Raw genomic sequence first — 18,205 nt, forward strand, 5'->3', positions numbered from 1 at the left:
GCCCCCCCCACCTCCAGTCAAGCACAGTGTAATGCCCTAACTATGTAAACAGTTGTGGGTTTCAACAGAAAAGAAAGTTTGCACGGTATCGACGGAGGCCATTCGGCCCATCAACCCTGCACATACATTGCCAAAGATGTGCAGGTTAGGTGGATTGGCCGTGCTAAATTGTCCCTTAGTGTCCAAAGATGTGTAGGTTCGGGTGGATTGGCCATGCTAAATTGTCCCTTAGTGTCAAAAGATGTGTAGGTTAGGGTGGATTGGCCATGCTAAATTGTCCCTTAGTGTCCAAAGATGTGCAGGTTAGGTGGATTGGCTATGCTAAATTGTCCCTTAGTGTCCAAAGATGTGTAGGTTAGGGTGGATTGGCCATGCTAAATTGTCCCTTAGTGTCCAAAGATGTGTAGGTTAGGGGGATTGGCCATGCTAAATTGTCCCTTAGTGTCCAAAGATGTGCAGGTTAGGTGGATTGGCTATGCTAAATTGTCCCTTAGTGTCCAAAGATGTGCGGGTTAGGTGGATTGGCCATGCTAAATTGTCCCTTAGTGTCCAAAGATGTGCAGGTTAGGTGGATTGGCCATGCTAAATTGTCCCTTAGTGTCCAAAGATGTGCAGGTTCGGGTGGATTGGCCATGCTAAATTGTCCCTTAGTGACCAAAGATATGCAGGTTAGGGTGGATTGGCCATGCTAAATTGTCCCTTAGTGTCCAAAGATGTGTAGGTTAGGGTGGATTGGCCATGCTAAATTGTCCCTTAGTGTCCAAAGATGTGTAGGTTAGGGTGGATTGGCCATGCTAAATTGTCCCTTAGTGTCCAAAGATGTGTAGGTTAGGGTGGATTGGCCATGCTAAATTGTCCCTTAGTGTCCAAAGATGTGTAGGTTAGGGTGGATTGGCCATGCTAAATTGTCCCTTAGTGTCCAAAGATGTGTAGGTTAGGGGGATTGGCCGTGGTAAATTGCCTCTTCGTGTCAGGGGGAGGAGCAGGGGAAGTACGTGAGGTTATGGCGACAGGGCCTGGGTGGGATTGTTGTCAGTGCAGGCTCAGAGGGCCGAATGGCCTCCTCCTGCGCTGTCAGGTTTGTATGGGTCTGCCGTGGTGGGATTCGAACCTGGATTGCCAGACGGCTGCCCTGATTCTCTGGCAGCAGTTCACCCTCCCAACTCCCTGGGTGTTGCCCCGGTGTGATCAGCCTGGTTTGCCCCCTTTCCCAGGGGGGTGTGTTGGGTGACGGAGGGGTGGAGGAGGTGTGAACAGCGCTGGGTTCGGACCCCGCTGCGTTAATGGTCAGGTTGTGTGGTACGGCTGGGTGGGCGACGGTTACGCCGCGCGCCTTGTTAACCGGGAGGACGGGGTTGTCTGTCGATGCTTTGCCGTGACGCTGTCTCTGTCTCCCCCTCTCTCCCCCCCCGCCCTCTCTCTCTCTCTCCCCCCCTCTCCCCCTCCCCCCCTGTCAGGACCCCTGTGATGTTGGCTGTCAATAGTGGCCACGTGGATTGTATCCGGCTGTTGTTGGAGAAAGGCAGCACGGTCGATGCTGCTGATCGGAGGGGACGGACGGCTCTGCACCGGGGGGTGAGTCTCAGGCGGCCGTACCCCCCCCCCCCTAGCTGGGAGGGGCCGCGCGGGGGGAGGGGGGGGTCCCTGTCTCTTTACCCACTAACACCCTCTCTCTCCCCCCCTCCCCCTGTGTTCCTCAGGCGGTGAGGGGCTGTGAGCACTGCGTGGCAGCTCTCCTCCATCACCGGGCCTTTGTCCTGTGCCGAGATGTGAAAGGACGGACGCCCCTGCACTTCGCCGCGGCCTGTGGCCACACTGGGACCCTGGGGATCTTGCTGCAGGCAGCTCTCTCCGTGGATCCACTGGATTCGCTCCAGGACTATTGCGGCTACACTCCCTTACACTGGGCTTCTTACAAAGGTACAGGGGGGATTTGGCACGGGGGGGGGAATTGGCACAGCACGGTGTGGCGTGGTGGAGATTCGGCACGGGGGCGGGGGCGATTCGGCGCAGGAGGGGATTCGACATGGGGGGGGTGGTTTGGCGCGACGGGGGGGGATTTGGCGCGGCGGCAGGGGGGGGATTCGGCGCAGCGTGGGATTTGGCGCGGGGGGGATTCGGCGTGGCACGGGGGGGGATTCGGCGTGGCACGGGGGGGGGATTCGGCGTGGCACGGGGGGGGGATTCGGCATGGCACGGCGGGGGGGGATTCGGTGCGGCGCTGGGGGATTTGGCGCGGGGGGGGATTCGGCACGGGGGGGGGATTCAGTGTGGGGGGGGAATCGGCGTGGCACGGCGGGGGGGATTTGGCGTGGCACGGGGGGGGGATTCGGCGTGGCACGGGGGGGGATTCGGCGCGGCGCGGGGTGATTTGGCGCGGGGGGGATTTGGCGCGGGGGGGGATTTGGCGCGGGGGGGGATTTGGCGCGGGGGGGGATTCGGCGCTGCACGGCGGGGGGGATTCGGCGCGGCACGGGGGGGGATTCGGCGCGGCGCGGGGTGATTTGGCGCGGGGGGGATTTGGCGCGGGGGGGGATTTGGCGCGGGGGGGGATTCGGCAGCGGGGGGGGATTCGGCGCTGCACGGCGGGGGGGATTCGGCGCGGCACGGGGGGGGATTCGGCGCGGCGCGGGGTGATTTGGCGCGGGGGGGATTTGGCGCGGGGGGGGATTTGGCGCGGGGGGGGATTCGGCAGCGGGGGGGGATTTGGCGCGGGGGGGGATTCGGCAGCGGGGGGGGATTCGGCGCTGCACGGCGGGGGGGATTCGGCGCGGCACGGGGGGGGTGCCGTTTGCATTCTCTGCAGTCGGAGCTCACAGTCTCGTTACCGGGTACACTGACCTTTCTCTTTCACTGCAGGTCACGAAGACTGTTTAGAATTACTACTTGAAAACAAATCCTTTAACCTCGAGAACGATACTTTCAGTCCGTTGCACTGTGCTGTGTAAGTAACCCTTGTCTACCTCGGATTGTGACTCTGTCTGGCTCACTCTGTCTGTCTCTCTGTCTGTCTCTCTGTCTGTCTCTCTGTCTGTCTCTCTGTCTGTCTCTCTGTCTGTCTCTCTGTCTGTCTCTCTGTCCGTCTCTCTGTCCGTCTCTCTGTCCGTCTCTCTGTCCGTCTCTCTGTCCGTCTCTCTGTCCGTCTCTCTGTCCGTCTCTCTGTCCGTCTCTCTGTCCGTCTCTCTGTCCGTCTCTCTGTCCGTCTCTCTGTCCGTCTCTCTGTCCGTCTCTCTGTCCGTCTCTCTGTCCGTCTCTCTGTCCGTCTCTCTGTCCGTCTCTCTGCCCGTCTCTCTGCCCGTCTCTCTGCCCGTCTCTCTGCCCGTCTCTCTGCCCGTCTCTCTGCCCGTCTCTCTGCCCGTCTCTCTGCCCGTCTCTCTGCCCGTCTCTCTGCCCGTCTCGCTCTCTCGCGCCCTGTCTCTCTCTCTCTCTCTCGCGCCCTGTCTCTCTCTCTCTCTCTCGCGCCCTGTCTCTCTCTCTCTCTCTCGCGCGCCCTGTCTCTCTCTCTCTCTCGCGCCCTGTCTCTCTCTCTCTCTCTCTCGCGCCCTGTCTCTGTCGCTCTCTCTCGCGCCCTGTCTTGTCTGTCTCTCTCTCGCGCCCTGTCTCTCTCTCTCTCTCGCCTTGTCTCTCTCTCTCTCTCGCCCTGTCTCTCTCTCTCGCGCGCGCGCCCTCTCTGTCCCTCCCTCTCGCGCACGCTCTCGATCCCTCTCTCTCCCGCGCGCTCTCTCTCCCTCTCTCATCCCCAACGGGAGTTTTCGAGAGGGATCGCTGTATTTCTGAACCCGTTCCCACTTGCCGGTTCTCACCCTCACCGTCCTCTGCTCTGTAGAATCAATGGTCACGATGGAGCAGCAGAAATCTTGATCGACATCCTGGGTGCCAAGATTGTCAATAGCAACGATGCCAAAGGAAGGTAGGAAAGATCACAGGAAAATGGGCTGGGTCAGTGCTGAGGGAGCGCCGCACTGTGGGTCAGTGCTGAGGGAGCGCCGCACTGTGGGAGGGTCAGTGCTGAGGGAGCGCCGCACTGTGGGAGGGTCAGTGCTGAGGGAGCGCCGCACTGTGGGAGGGTCAGTGCTGAGGGAGCGCCGCACTGTGGGAGGGTCAGTGCTGAGGGAGCGCCGCACTGTGGGAGGGTCAGTGCTGAGGGAGCGCCGCACTGTGGGAGGGTCAGTGCTGAGGGAGCGCCGCACTGTGGGAGGGTCAGTGCTGAGGGAGCGCCGCACTGTTGGAGATTAGACCCTCTGATCTAACTGAGTTGATCTCCGGTGCAGAGGGTAGCGGGGTGGGTGGGAGAAGGACGTCTTGGTGAAGCTCCTGGACCTGGCTAAACCCGCCGTCAACAGGTCCAGGGGCTGGTCCGACCCAACTACCTGCTCCTCCACCGCGTCTGGATTCACGGCTGCGTGTTGCTGGAAAGGGATCGGGCCGTATCCGTGAGCGCCATCGAGGTGTTCCGTGCTTGTTGGGCACCGCGGGGGACTGGGATGCGTTATTGACCCTTTTAATCACTTGCTGTGTGTGTGTGTGTCTGCCTGTGTGTGTGTGTCTGCCTGTGTGTGTGTGTCTGCCTGTGTGTGTGTGTCTGCCTGTGTGTGTGTGTCTGCCTGTGTGTGTGTGTCTGCCTGTGTGTGTGTGTCTGCCTGTGTGTGTGTGTCTGCCTGTGTGTGTGTGTCTGCCTGTGTGTGTGTGTCTGCCTGTGTGTGTGTGTCTGCCTGTGTGTGTGTGTCTGCCTGTGTGTGTGTGTCTGCCTGTGTGTGTGTGTCTGCCTGTGTGTGTGTGTCTGCCTGTGTGTGTGTGTCTGCCTGTGTGTGTGTGTCTGCCTGTGTGTGTGTGTCTGCCTGTGTGTGTGTGTCTGTCTGCCTGTGTATGTGTCTGTCTGCCTGTGTATGTGTCTGTCTGCCTGTGTATGCGTCTGTCTGCCTGTGTGTGTGTCTGTCTGCCTGTGTGTGTCTGTCTGCCTGTGTGTGTGTGTGTGTGTGTGTCTGCCTGTGTGTGTGTGTCTGCCTGTGTGTGTGTGTCTGCCTGTGTGTGTGTGTCTGCCTGTGTGTGTGTGTCTGCCTGTGTGTGTGTGTCTGCCTGTGTGTGTGTGTCTGCCTGTGTGTGTGTGTCTGCCTGTGTGTGTGTGTCTGCCTGTGTGTGTGTGTCTGCCTGTGTGTGTGTGTCTGCCTGTGTGTGTGTCTGCCTGAGTGTGTGTCTGCCTGTGTGTGTGTGTCTGCCTGTGTGTGTGTGTCTGCCTGTGTGTGTGTGTCTGCCTGTGTGTGTGTGTCTGCCTGTGTGTGTGTGTCTGCCTGTGTGTGTGTGTCTGCCTGTGTGTGTGTGTCTGCCTGTGTGTGTGTGTCTGCCTGTGTGTGTGTGTCTGCCTGTGTGTGTGTGTGTCTGCCTGTGTGTGTGTGTCTGCCTGTGTGTGTGTGTCTGCCTGTGTGTGTGTGTCTGCCTGTGTGTGTGTGTCTGCCTGTGTGTGTGTGTGTCTGCCTGTGTGTGTGTGTCTGCCTGTGTGTGTGTGTCTGCCTGTGTGTGTGTGTCTGCCTGTGTGTGTGTGTCTGCCTGTGTGTGTGTGTGTCTGCCTGTGTGTGTGTGTCTGCCTGTGTGTGTGTGTCTGCCTGTGTGTGTGTGTCTGCCTGTGTGTGTGTGTCTGCCTGTGTGTGTGTGTCTGCCTGTTTGTGTGTGTCTGCCTGTTTGTGTGTGTCTGCCTGTGTGTGTGTGTCTGCCTGTGTGTGTGTGTCTGCCTGTGTGTGTGTCTGCCTGTGTGTGTGTGTCTGCCTGTGTGTGTGTGTCTGCCTGTGTGTGTGTGTCTGCCTGTGTGTGTGTGTCTGCCTGTGTGTGTGTGTCTGCCTGTGTGTGTGTGTCTGCCTGTGTGTGTGTGTCTGCCTGTGTGTGTGTGTCTGCCTGTGTGTGTGTGTCTGCCTGTGTGTGTGTGTCTGCCTGTGTGTGTGTGTCTGCCTGTGTGTGTGTGTCTGCCTGTGTGTGTGTGTCTGCCTGTGTGTGTGTGTCTGCCTGTGTGTGTGTGTGTCTGCCTGTGTGTGTGTGTCTGCCTGTGTGTGTGTGTGTCTGCCTGTGTGTGTGTGTCTGCCTGTGTGTGTGTGTCTGCCTGTGTGTGTGTGTCTGCCTGTGTGTGTGTGTCTGCCTGTGTGTGTGTGTCTGCCTGTGTGTGTGTGTCTGCCTGTGTGTGTGTGTCTGCCTGTGTGTGTGTGTCTGCCTGTGTGTGTGTGTCTGCCTGTTTGTGTGTGTCTGCCTGTTTGTGTGTGTCTGCCTGTGTGTGTGTGTGCCTGTGTGTGTGTGTCTGCCTGTGTGTGTGTGTCTGCCTGTGTGTGTGTGTCTGCCTGTGTGTGTGTGTCTGCCTGTGTGTGTGTGTCTGCCTGTGTGTGTGTGTCTGCCTGTGTGTGTGTGTCTGCCTGTGTGGTGTGCGTGTCTGCCTGTGTGGTGTGCGTGTCTGCCTGTGTGGTGTGCGTGTCTGCCTGTGTGGTGTGCGTGTCTGCCTGTGTGGTGTGCGTGTCTGCCTGTGTGGTGTGCGTGTCTGCCTGTGTGGTGTGCGTGTCTGCCTGTGTGGTGTGCGTGTCTGCCTGTGTGCGTGCGTGTCTGCCTGTGTGCGTGCGTGTCTGCCTGTGTGCGTGCGTGTCTGCCTGTGTGCGTGCGTGTCTGCCTGTGTGCGTGCGTGTCTGCCTGTGTGCGTGCGTGTCTGCCTGTGTGCGTGCGTGTCTGCCTGTGTGCGTGCGTGTCTGCCTGTGTGCGTGCGTGTCTGCCTGTGTGCGTGCGTGTCTGCCTGTGTGCGTGCGTGTCTGCCTGTGTCTGTGTGTGTGTCTGCCTGTGTCTGTGTGTGTCTGCCTGTGTCTGTGTGTGTCTGCCTGTGTCTGTGTGTGGCTGCCTGTGTCTGTGTGTGTCTGCCTGTGTCTGTGTGTGTGTCTGCCTGTGTCTGTGTGTGTCTGCCTGTGTCTGTGTGTGGCTGCCTGTGTCTGTGTGTGTGTCTGCCTGCCTGCCTGTGTTTTCTATCCTTGCAGAACTCCCCTGCATGCGGCTGCTTTCTCCAGCCACGTGCGATGCCTGCAGTTGCTGCTAAGCCACAGGGCGCAAGTGAATGCGACTGATCGAGCGGGACGGACGCCGCTCATGATAGCAGCGGAACGCGGGCACACCAAGATAGTAGGTGGGTGACTCCCCTCCCGGGGGGGGGGGGGAGGTGGGGGTGGCAGGCGATGTTTGGGAAGGGTTTCTGTTGGCCTGCGTGGGGGGTACGGTACGCCCCTCGCCCATCCGCCTCACCGAGCAATCTTTGGCGTGGTTGTGAAGGCGGAGGGGTTCCCCCCCTCACCCGATATCTGTCCGTCCACATCTGTCACGGGTACTGGGCACACCGGAGCAAAGAACTCTCGCTTCGATCTCCTGTGGGCTTTTATTTAATTTGGTGAGGCCACACTCTGATGGTGGGAGGGTCTCTGGGGTGAGGAATGTTTCGGCGGGGAGGGGGGCGTTCCCCTTATGACGAGAGGCTGAGCAAGTTGGGTCTGCGTTCTCTGGCCTTCAGCAGCATGAGAGGCGATCTCGTCGGGAGATCCTGAAGGGGGTTTGGGGGTGGAGGAAGGGCGGCCAGAGGTTGTGTCCCGTAGGGTGGGGGAATCGAAACCACAGGGGGCGGGCAGGGGGCACAGTCTCCGGGTGAGGGTGGGGGGGATCATTTAGGACTGAGGCGTGGAAGATAGGAGCAAGAGGAGGCCATTCGGCCCTTCTATCCTGCTCCCCCGTTCACCACCATCACGGCTGACCATCCAACTCAACAGCCTAATCCTGCTTTCTCCCCGTAACCTTTGATCCCCGTTCGCCCCCCAAGTGCTCTATCCAGCCCCCTCTTGGATACATTCAACGTCGTGACATCAACTCCTTCCTGTGGGAATGAATTGTCTGTGGGAATGTCTTCCCACCTCCGTCCTATATGGTCTACCCTGAATCCTCAGACTGTGACCCTTCCCGGTGAAAGGGCGAGCAGACGTTTCTTCAGCTCGGGAGGGGCTGTGGATCTGTGAAATTCCCTGCCCTGGGGAGGGTGGTCAGAGGTGCCCCCATCATTGAGAATTCCAAAGATCCGGAGTCCTCTGAGTGAAGAAATTCCTCCTCGTCTCAGATCTGATCGGTCTCCACTCTCTCTTCCTGACACCGTAACCAGGTCAAGGTGGCAGCTTTCCCATTGGTGAAACCGATTCCCTCAAGGACGTCAAGTTTCATGTTTATTAGTGTCATGAGTATTAACACTGCGATGAAGTTACTGTGAAAATCCCCTGGTTGTCACAGTCCAGCACCTGTTGGGGTACACCGAGGGAGAATTTAGCACGGCCAATGCACCCTAACCAGCATGTCTTTGGACACTAAGGGGCAATTTAGCATGGCCAATCCACCCTAACCTACACACCTTTGGACACTAAGGGACAATTTAGCATGGCCAATCCACCTAACCTACACATCTTTGGACACTAAGGGACAATTTACCATGGCCAGTCCACCCTAACCTACACATCTTTGGACACTAAGGGACAATTTAGCATGGCCAATCCACCCTAACCTACACTTCTTTGGACATTAAGGGACAATTTACCATGGCCAATCCACCTAACCTACACATCTTTGGACACTAAGGGACAATTTAGCATGGCCAATCCACCTAACCTACACATCTTTGGACACTAAGGGACAATTTACCATGGCCAATCCACCTAACCTACACATCTTTGGACACTAAGGCGCAATTTAGCATGGCCAATCCACCTAACCTACACATCTTTGGACACTAAGGGACAATTCACCATGGCCAATCCACCCTAACCTACACATCTTTGGACACTAAGGGACAATTTAGCACGGCCAATCCACCTAACCTACACATCTTTGGACACTAAGGGACAATTCACCATGGCCAATCCACCCTAACTTACACATCTTTGGACACTAAGGGACAATTTAGCACGGCCAATCCACCTAACCTACACATCTTTGGACACTAAGGGACAATTCACCATGGCCAATCCACCTAACCTACACATCTTTGGACACTAAGGCGCAATTTAGCATGGCCAATCCACCCTAACCTGCACATCTTTGGAGTGTGGGAGGAAACCGGAGCACCCGGAGGAAACCCACGCAGACACGGGGAGAACGTGCAGACTCCGCACAGACAGTAACCCCAGCCGGGAATCGAACCCGGGTCCCTGGCGCTGTGAGGCAGCAGCGCGAACCCGCTGTGCCACCGTGCTGCCCAATGAACCAGATGGGTTTTTGACAACAATGATTTCAGATCTGTAAGTCCAGATTGAGGTCAGATGTTATAAATGCAGAAATACTGCGTGTGCTCGTCAACACATCACCTCGCGGCAGCGCTGCACTGTCGGGGACACATTGTTAGGGACCAGAGCAGAAATTCCAAGGTGTATTCTGAAGTTAGCCGAAATCCCAACTTCTACTATTGATTTTGGCATTAGGGTGAGCGTAAGCCGCTTTGTTCCAGTTATGATTCAGCTGACCCACTAGGAAGCTTTTATCAAAACAAACTTTATTTAAGAACACAGTTAATATATAATAAAAAGAATTATCACAACTTTTACCAATTAAAATACTGAAACATGACATAGTAAGTACAAAGAGGGGCAGCATAGTGGGCTAGCACTGCTGCCTCACAGCGCCAGGGACCCGGGTTCGATTCCCGGCCTTGAGTCACTGTCTGTGTGGAGTCTGCACGTTCTCCCCGTGTCTGCGTGGGTTTCCTCCGGGTGCTCCGGTTTCCTCCCACAGTCTGAAAGACGGGGCTGGGTTAGGGTGCATTGGCCATGCTAAATTCTCCCTCAGTGTAACCCGAACAGGAGTGTGGGCGACTAGGGGACTTTCACAGTAACTTCATTGCAGTGTTAATGTAAGCCTTACTTGTGGCACTAACAAATAAACTTTTAAAATTCTTAATGCATATCAATCCCGACTGTTCCAATTCAGCAGCATCCCGGAGGCCGACCCTCCTTCAGAGCCAGTAAGCATCAAGAACTGGTCTGCTCCCATGGATGCTAGATTTCCAGCCTTTTAACACCTCTGGACAGAGATCCAGACAGAAACCTGGCTTCTGACTCTGATACAGCAGACCCTGAGAAAGATCCTCTCCCAAACAGCAGAATCTCAGAGAAAAAGACTTATTTCCTCGCGGATTCCAGTCACCAACTTGAGAGATGAAAAGACAGTGGCGCACAGCTCTCTCAACTCCCAGCAGCATCTGACCTGATACCTGTGTGTAAGCCTAGCTCTATCCAGTCACGTGTCCCTACCTGTCAATCACCCCAATCAATCCTCCCTTTCAAAACCCCCTGGGGAAATCACTGAAATCAACAGAACAGCGTTAGTTCAGATTAGAACAAAGAACAGCACAGGAACAGGCCCTTCGGCCCTGGTCCAAACTAGACCATTCTTTTGTATCCCTCCATTCCCACTCCGTTCATGTGGCTATCTAGATAAGTCTTAAACGTTCCCAGTGTGTCCGCCTCCACCACCTTGCCCGGCAGCGCATTCCAGGCCCCCACCACCCTCTGTGTAAAATACGTCCTTCTGATATCCGTGTTAAACCCCCCCCCACCTCACCTTGAACCTATGACCCCTCGTGAACGTCACCACCGACCTGGGGAAAAGCTTCCCACCGTTCACCCTATCTATGCCTTTCATAATTTTATACACCTCTATTAGGTCTCCCCTCATCCTCCGTCTTTCCAGTGAGAACAACCCCAGTTTACCCAATCTCTCCTCATAACTAAGCCCTTCCATACCAGGCAACATCCTGGTAAACCTCCTCTGTACTCTCTCTAAAGCCTCCACGTCCTTCTGGTAGTGAGGCGACCAGAACTGGGCGCAGTATTCCAAACGCGGCCGAACCAACGTTCTATACAACCGCAACATCAGACCCCAACTTTTATACTCTATGCCCCGTCCTATCAAGGCAAGCATGCCATATGCCTTCTTCACCACCTTCTCCACCTGTGACGTCACCTTCAAGGATCTGTGGACTTGCACACCCAAGTCCCTCTGCGTATCTACACTCTTTATGGTTCTGCCATTTATTGTATAGCTCCTCCCTACATTATTTCTACCAAAATGCAACACTTCGCATTTATCTGGATTGAACTCCATCTGCCATTTCTTTTGCCCAAATTTCCAGCCTATCTATATCCTTCTGTAGCCTCTGACAATGCTCCTCACTATCTGCAAGTCCAGCCATTTTCGTGTCGTCCGCAAACTTACTGATCACCCCAGTTACACCTTCTTCCAGATCGTTTATATAAATCACAAACAGCAGAGGTCCCAATACAGTGCCCTGCGGAACACCACTAGTCACAGGCCTCCAGCCGGAAAAAGACCCTTCCACTACCACCCTCTGTCTTCTGTGACCAAGCCAGTTCTCCACCCATCTCGCCACCTCCCCCTTTATCCCATGAGATCCAACCTTAAAACAAACAAAACATTAAAACAAACATTCTAGCAATTAAGGACAATTATGCTACTGCAGTATCATAGAAATCATAGAAACCCTACAGTGCAGAAGGAGGCCATTCGGCCCATCGAGTCTGCACCGACCACAATCCCACCCAGGCCCTACCCGCTAATAACGAGACAGGATGCTGGTTATAGACCCAGTGGCACCGGTTCGACTAATCCCGCACAAGGTGCGTGACTCAAATACATTCCTTAAAGGCACAGTATCATCACAACCTATACGTAAGAGGGATAAAGACGCCATGGGCGTCCCTGGTTGGGTCCAGCATTTATTGCCCATCCCCAGTTGCCCCTTGGAGGGACAGTTGAGAGTCGACCACATTGGCTGTGGCTCTGGAGTCACATGTAGGCCAGACCGGGGTAAGGACGGCAGATTTCCTTCCCCTAAAGGGACATTAGTGACCCAGATGGGTTTTTCCGACAATGGTTTCATGGTCATCAGTAGATTCTTAATTCCAGATTTTTTTTTATCATTGAATTCAAATTCCACCATCTGCTGTGGGCTGGATTCGAACCGGGTTCCCCCAGAACATTCGCTGAGTTTCTGGATTAGTAGCGATAATGTCACTTGGCTATTGCCTGGTGTGGCAGTGTAAGTTTAAAATGAACTCTCCTTTTTCAGAGTTACTGCTACACCGAGCGAGTGCCGATCTGACACCACATGATGTGAACAAGAACACAGCCCTTCATCTAGCCTGTAGCAAGGTGAGTCCCCAGCTCGCTATCTGTCAACCCACCCACAAGTAGAAAGCATGCCCGCCTGCCCCGTCTCGACGTGTGGGCACAGTGGTTGGCACTGCTGCCTCACAGCGCCAGGGATCCGGTTCGATCCCAGCCTTGGGTGACTGACTCTCCAAATAGAGTTTGCACGTTCTCCCCGTATCTGCGTGGGTTTCCTCCGGGTGCTCCAGTTTCCTCCCACAGTCCAAAGATGTGCAGGTTAGGGTGGATTGGCCATACTAAATTGTCCCTTAGTGTCCAAAGATGTGCAGGTTAGGGTGGATTGGCCGTGCTAAATTGTCCCTTAGTGTCCAAAGATGTGTAGGTTAGGGTGGATTGGCCATGCTAAATTGTCCCTTAGTGTCCAAAGATGTGTAGGTTAGGGTGGATTGGCCATGCTAAATTGTCCCTTAGTGTCCAAAGATGTGCAGGTTAGGGTGGATTGGCCATGCTAAATTGTCCCTTAGTGTCCAAAGATGTGCAGGTTAGGGGAATTGGCCATGCTAAATTGTCCCTTAGTGTCCAAAGATGTGCAGGTTAGGTGGATTGGCCATGCTTAATTGTCCCTTAGTGTCCAAAGATGTGTAGGTTAGGGGGATTGGCCATGCTAAATTGTCCCTTAGTGTCAGGGGGATTAGCAGGGTAAATATATAGGGTTAAGGGAAAGGGTCTGGGTGGGATTGTTGACAGTGCAGACTCGATGGGCTGAATGGCCTGCTATACTGTAGGGATTCTATGTTAAAGTTTATTTATTAGTGTCACAAGTAGGCTTACATTAACACTGCAATGAAGTTACTGTGAAAATCCCTCCAGTCACCACACTCCTGTTCGGGTAACACTGAGGGAGAATTTAGCACGGCCCAATCCACCCTAACCAGCACATCTTTCAGACTGTGGGAGGAAACCGGAGCACCCGGAGGAAACCCACGCAGACACGGGGAGAACGTGCAGACTCCGCACAGACGGTGACCCGAGCCAGGAATCGAACCCGGCTCCCTGGCGCTGTGAGGCAGCAGTGCTAACCCACACTGTGCCACCGTTCTATGGTGGCAGCAGGGAGTAGGCCGAATTCTCTTCAGAAGAAGAGAGAGAGAGAGTGTTTGAGATGCAGTTTGAGGGAGTGGAACCTGAGGGCCCGGCTTGTGGGAAGTCCTGGGAGTGCGGGCGCGCGGGAAGAGGTGACCGGGTGAGGGGGGGGGTTGGAGGGGGGGGTGGAAGGGGGCATGGGGTGGGAGGCCATTCAGAAGTTCGGAAGGGTCAGGGCGGCGAGCACACTGGGGAGAGGAGGTGTGGTGGGGGGGTGCGGGCTGATTCAATTACTCCCCCCCCCCCCCCCCCCCCGGGGGTGGGGGAGTCAGGAGGATATGGGGGTGGGTCTGGGAAACGATGGGGGTGTAGGTTTGGGGGGAGGGGGTTGAACCTGGGACGGGGAAGTTGAGGGTCAGGGCAGAGGTCACGCCTTGGAGGTTGGGAGCTGTAGCGTTGGCCCCGGGGGAAGGAGGGGGTTGCGGGTGTGACGCTGGGGCTGTGTAGGGGGGGGGGGTGACGCTGGGGCTGTGTCGGGGGGGGGGTGACGCTCGGGTTGTGTCGGGGGGGGTGACGCTCGGGTTGTGTCGGGGGGGGGGTGACGCTGGGGCTGTGTCGGGGGGGGTTAAGCTGGGGCTGTGTCGGGGGCTGGGTGACGCTCGGGCTGTGTCGGGGGGGGTGACGCTCGGGCTGTGTCGGGGGGGGTGACGCTCGGGCTGTGTCGGGGGGCTGGGTGATGCTCGGGTTGTGTCGGGGGGGCTGGGTGACGCTCGGGCTGTGTCGGGGGGGGGTGACGCTGGGGCTGTGTAGGGGGGGGGGGGTGACGCTGGGGCTGTGTCGGGGGGGGTGACGCTGGGGCTGTGTCGGGGGCTGGGTGATGCTCGGGTTGTGTCGGGGGGGGTGACGCTCGGGTTGTGTCGGGGGGGGGTGACGCTCGGGTTGTGTCGGGGGGGGTGACGCTCGGGTTGTGTCGGGGGCTGGGTGATGCTGGGGCTGTGTCGGGGGGGGGGGTGACGCTCGGGTTGTGTCGGGGGGGGTGACGCTCGGGTTGTGTCGGGGGGGGTGATGCTGGGGCTGTGTCGGGGGGGGGTGATGCTGGGGCTGTGTCGGGGGGGGTGACGCTCGGGTTGTGTCGGGGGGGGGTGATGCTGGGGCTGTGTCGGGGGGGGTGACGCTCGGGTTGTGTCCGGGGGGGGTGATGCTGGGGCTGTGTCGGGGGGGGGTGACGCTCGGGTTGTGTCGGGGGGGGGTGATGCTGGGGCTGTGTCGGGGGCTGGGTGACGCTCGGGCTGTGTCGGGTGGGGGTGACGCTCGGGTTGTGTCGGGGGGGGGGTGACGCTCGGGCTGTGTCGGGGGGCTGGGTGACGCTCGGGTTGTGTCGGGGGGGCTGGGTGACGCTCGGGTTGTGTCGGGGGGGGGTGACGCTCGGGCTGTGTCGGGGGGGCTGGGTGACGCTCGGGCTGTGTCGGGGGGGTGACGCTCGGGTTGTGTCGGGGGGGGGGTGACGCTCGGGGTTGTGTCGGGGGGGGGTGATGCTGGGGCTGTGTCGGGGGCTGGGTGATGCTGGGGCTGTGTCGGGGGGGGTGATGCTGGGGCTGTGTCGGGGGGGGTGACGCTCGGGCTGTGTCGGGGGGGGGTGATGCTCGGGCTGTGTCGGGGGGGCTGGGTGACGCTCGGGCTGTGTCGGGGGCTGGGTGACGCTCGGGCTGTGTCGGGGGGGGTGACGCTCGGGTTGTGTCGGGGGGGGGGGTGACGCTCGTGCTGTGTCGGGGGGGTGACGCTCGGGTTGTGTCGGGGGGGGGGGTGACGCTCGGGCTGTGTCGGGGGGCTGGGTGACGCTCGGGCTGTGTCGGGGGGGGTGACGCTCGGGCTGTGTCGGGGGGGGTGATGCTGGGGCTGTGTCGGGGGCTGGGTGACGCTCGGGCTGTGTCGGGGGGGGTGACGCTCGGGTTGTGTCGGGGGGGCTGGGTGACGCTCGGGCTGTGTCGGGGGGGGTGATGCTGGGGCTGTGTCGGGGGCTGGGTGACGCTCGGGCTGTGTCGGGGGGGGTGACGCTCGGGTTGTGTCGGGGGGGCTGGGTGATGCTCGGGCTGTGTCGGGGGGGGGGTGATGCTGGGGCTGTGTCGGGGGCTGGGTGATGCCCGGGTTGTGTCGGGGGGGGTGACGCTCGGGCTGTGTCGGGGGGGGGTGACGCTCGGGTTGTGTCGGGGGGGGTGATGCTCGGGTTGTGTCGGGGGGGGGTGACGCTCGGGTTGTGTCGGGGGGGGGGTGACGCTCGGGCTGTGTCGGGGGGGGTGACGCTCGGGCTGTGTCGGGGGGCTGGGTGACGCTCGGGCTGTGTCGGGGGGGGTGACGCTCGGGTTGTGTCGGGGGGGGGTGACGCTCGGGTTGTGTCGGGGGGGGGTGATGCTGGGGCTGTGTCGGGGGCTGGGTGATGCTGGGGCTGTGTCGGGGGGGGTGATGCTGGGGCTGTGTCGGGGGGGGTGACGCTCGGGCTGTGTCGGGGGGGGGTGATGCTCGGGCTGTGTCGGGGGGCTGGGTGACGCTCGGGCTGTGTCGGGGGGGGTGACGCTCGGGCTGTGTCGGGGGCTGGGTGACGCTCGGGCTGTGTCGGGGGGGGTGACGCTCGGGTTGTGTCGGGGGGGGGGTGACGCTCGGGCTGTGTCGGGGGGGGTGACGCTCGGGTTGTGTCGGGGGGGGGGTGACGCTCGGGCTGTGTCGGGGGGCTGGGTGACGCTCGGGGCTGTGTCGGGGGGGGTGACGCTCGGGCTGTGTCGGGGGGGGTGATGCTGGGGCTGTGTCGGGGGCTGGGTGACGCTCGGGCTGTGTCGGGGGGGTGACGCTCGGGTTGTGTCGGGGGGGCTGGGTGACGCTCGGGCTGTGTCGGGGGGGGGTGATGCTGGGGCTGTGTCGGGGGCTGGGTGACGCTCGGGCTGTGTCGGGGGGGGTGACGCTCGGGTTGTGTCGGGGGGGCTGGGTGATGCTCGGGCTGTGTCGGGGGGGGGTGATGCTGGGGCTGTGTCGGGGGCTGGGTGATGCCCGGGTTGTGTCGGGGGGGGTGACGCTCGGGCTGTGTCGGGGGGGGGTGGACGCTCGGGTTGTGTCGGGGGGGGGTGATGCTCGGGTTGTGTCGGGGGGGGGTGACGCTCGGGTTGTGTCGGGGGGGGGGTGACGCTCGGGCTGTGTCGGGGGGGGTGATGCTCGGGCTGTGTCGGGGGGGCTGGGTGACGCTCGGGCTGTGTCGGGGGGGTGACGCTCGGGTTGTGTCGGGGGGGGGTGACGCTCGGGTTGTGTCGGGGGGGCTGGGTGATGCTCGGGCTGTGTCGGGGGGGCTGGGTGACGCTCGGGCTGTGTCGGGGGGGGTGACGCTCGGGCTGTGTCGGGGGGGCTGGGTGACGCTCGGGCTGTGTCCGGGGGGGGGGTGACGCTCGGGCTGTGTCGGGGGGGGGTGACGCTCGGGCTGTGTCGGGGGGGGGTGACGCTCGGGCTGTGTCGGGGGGGGGTGACGCTCGGGTTGTGTCGGGGGGGTGACGCTCGGGTTGTGTCGGGGGGGGGGGTGACGCTCGGGCTGTGTCGGGGGGGGTGATGCTCGGGCTGTGTCGGGGGGGGGTGACGCTCGGGCTGTGTCGGGGGGGGTGACGCTCGGGCTGTGTCGGGGGGAGGGTGAAGCTCGGGTTGTGTCGGGGGGGGGGTGACGCTCGGGCTGTGTCGGGGGGCTGGGTGATGCTCGGGCTGTGTCGGGGGCTGGGTGACGCTCGGGCTGTGTCGGGGGGGGGGTGACGCTCGGGCTGTGTCGGGGGGGGGTGATGCTCGGGCTGTGTGGGGGGCTGGGTGACGCTCGGGCTGTGTCGGGGGGGGGTGATGCTCGGGCTGTGTGGGGGGCTGGGTGATGCTCGGGCTGTGTCGGGGGGGGTGATGCTCGGGCTGTGTCGGGGGGGGGGTGACGCTCGGGCTGTGTCGGGGGGGGGTGAAGCTCGGGCTGTGTCGGGGGGGGTGACGCTCGGGCTGTGTCGGGGGGCTGGGTGACGCTCGGGTTGTGTCGGGGGGGGTGATGCTCGGGTTGTGTCGGGGGGCTGGGTGACGCTCGGGTTGTGTCGGGGGGGGTGAAGCTCGGGTTGTGTCGGGGGGGGTGATGCTCGGGTTGTGTCGGGGGCTGGGTGACGCTCGGGTTGTGTCGGGGGGGTGACGCTCGTGTTGTGTCGGGGGGGGGTGACGCTCGGGTTGTGTCGGGGGGGTGAAGCTCGGGCTGTGTCGGGGGGGCTGGGTGACGCTCGGGCTGTGTCGGGGGGGGGGGGGGGTGACGCTCGGGCTGTGTCGGGGGGGGGGTGAAGCTCGGGCTGTGTCGGGGGGGGTGAAGCTCGGGTTGTGTCGGGGGGGGGGGTGACGCTCGGGCTGTGTCGGGGGGGGGTGAAGCTCGGGCTGTGTCGGGGGGCTGGGTGACGCTCGGGCTGTGTGTGAGATTTGAGATGGTGATCGATGGGGAGGAAGTGTAATGTGTTCCTCTTTACTCCCTCTCCCTCTAGGGCCATGAAATGTCTGCCTTGCTGATCCTCGGGGAGATTTGCGACCCTGGTCTTATTAATGCCACTAACGACGCTTTGCAAATGTGAGTAAGGGCACGGCGGGACTCAGCGATCAGACCGCGGGAGATTCCCTCCAAACCCACCTCCACACACTCTCTCTCTCTCTCTCTCGGCTTATCCTCCCCCTCCCCTCACCTCTCCCCTCCCCCCTCCCCCCTCCCATCCCTCCCCTCCCTCCCCTCCCCCCTCTCCCCTCCCCTCCCCCCTCCCCCCTCCCATCCCCTCCCCTCCCTCCCCTCCCTCCCCCCTCCCCTCCCCTACCCCTCCCCTCCCCCTCCCCTCCCCTCCCCCTCCCCTCCCCCCTCCCCTCCCCCTCCCCCCTCCCCTCCCCCTCCCCCCTCCCCATTCCCATCCCCTCCCCCCCCCATCCC

At 60.1% G+C, this 18,205-nt stretch overlaps 1 protein-coding gene across 1 annotated transcript; it reads left to right on the plus strand.

Annotated features, from left to right (window-relative positions):
* Positions 1–1,463: 1,463 nt before the first annotated feature.
* On the plus strand, positions 1,464–17,857 carry LOC144491105 (serine/threonine-protein phosphatase 6 regulatory ankyrin repeat subunit C-like; the record flags this gene model as incomplete). Its single annotated transcript, XM_078208786.1, has 7 exons — positions 1,464–1,575; positions 1,701–1,920; positions 2,860–2,944; positions 3,827–3,910; positions 6,996–7,141; positions 12,128–12,210; positions 17,775–17,857. Coding segments are annotated over exons 1-7 (809 nt in total), but the record flags the coding sequence as incomplete, so codon positions are not given.
* Positions 17,858–18,205: the final 348 nt, after the last annotated feature.

This window comes from Mustelus asterias, unplaced genomic scaffold (assembly GCF_964213995.1).
Source record: "Mustelus asterias unplaced genomic scaffold, sMusAst1.hap1.1 HAP1_SCAFFOLD_4450, whole genome shotgun sequence".
In the NCBI taxonomy this organism is placed as follows: domain Eukaryota; kingdom Metazoa; phylum Chordata; class Chondrichthyes; order Carcharhiniformes; family Triakidae; genus Mustelus; species Mustelus asterias.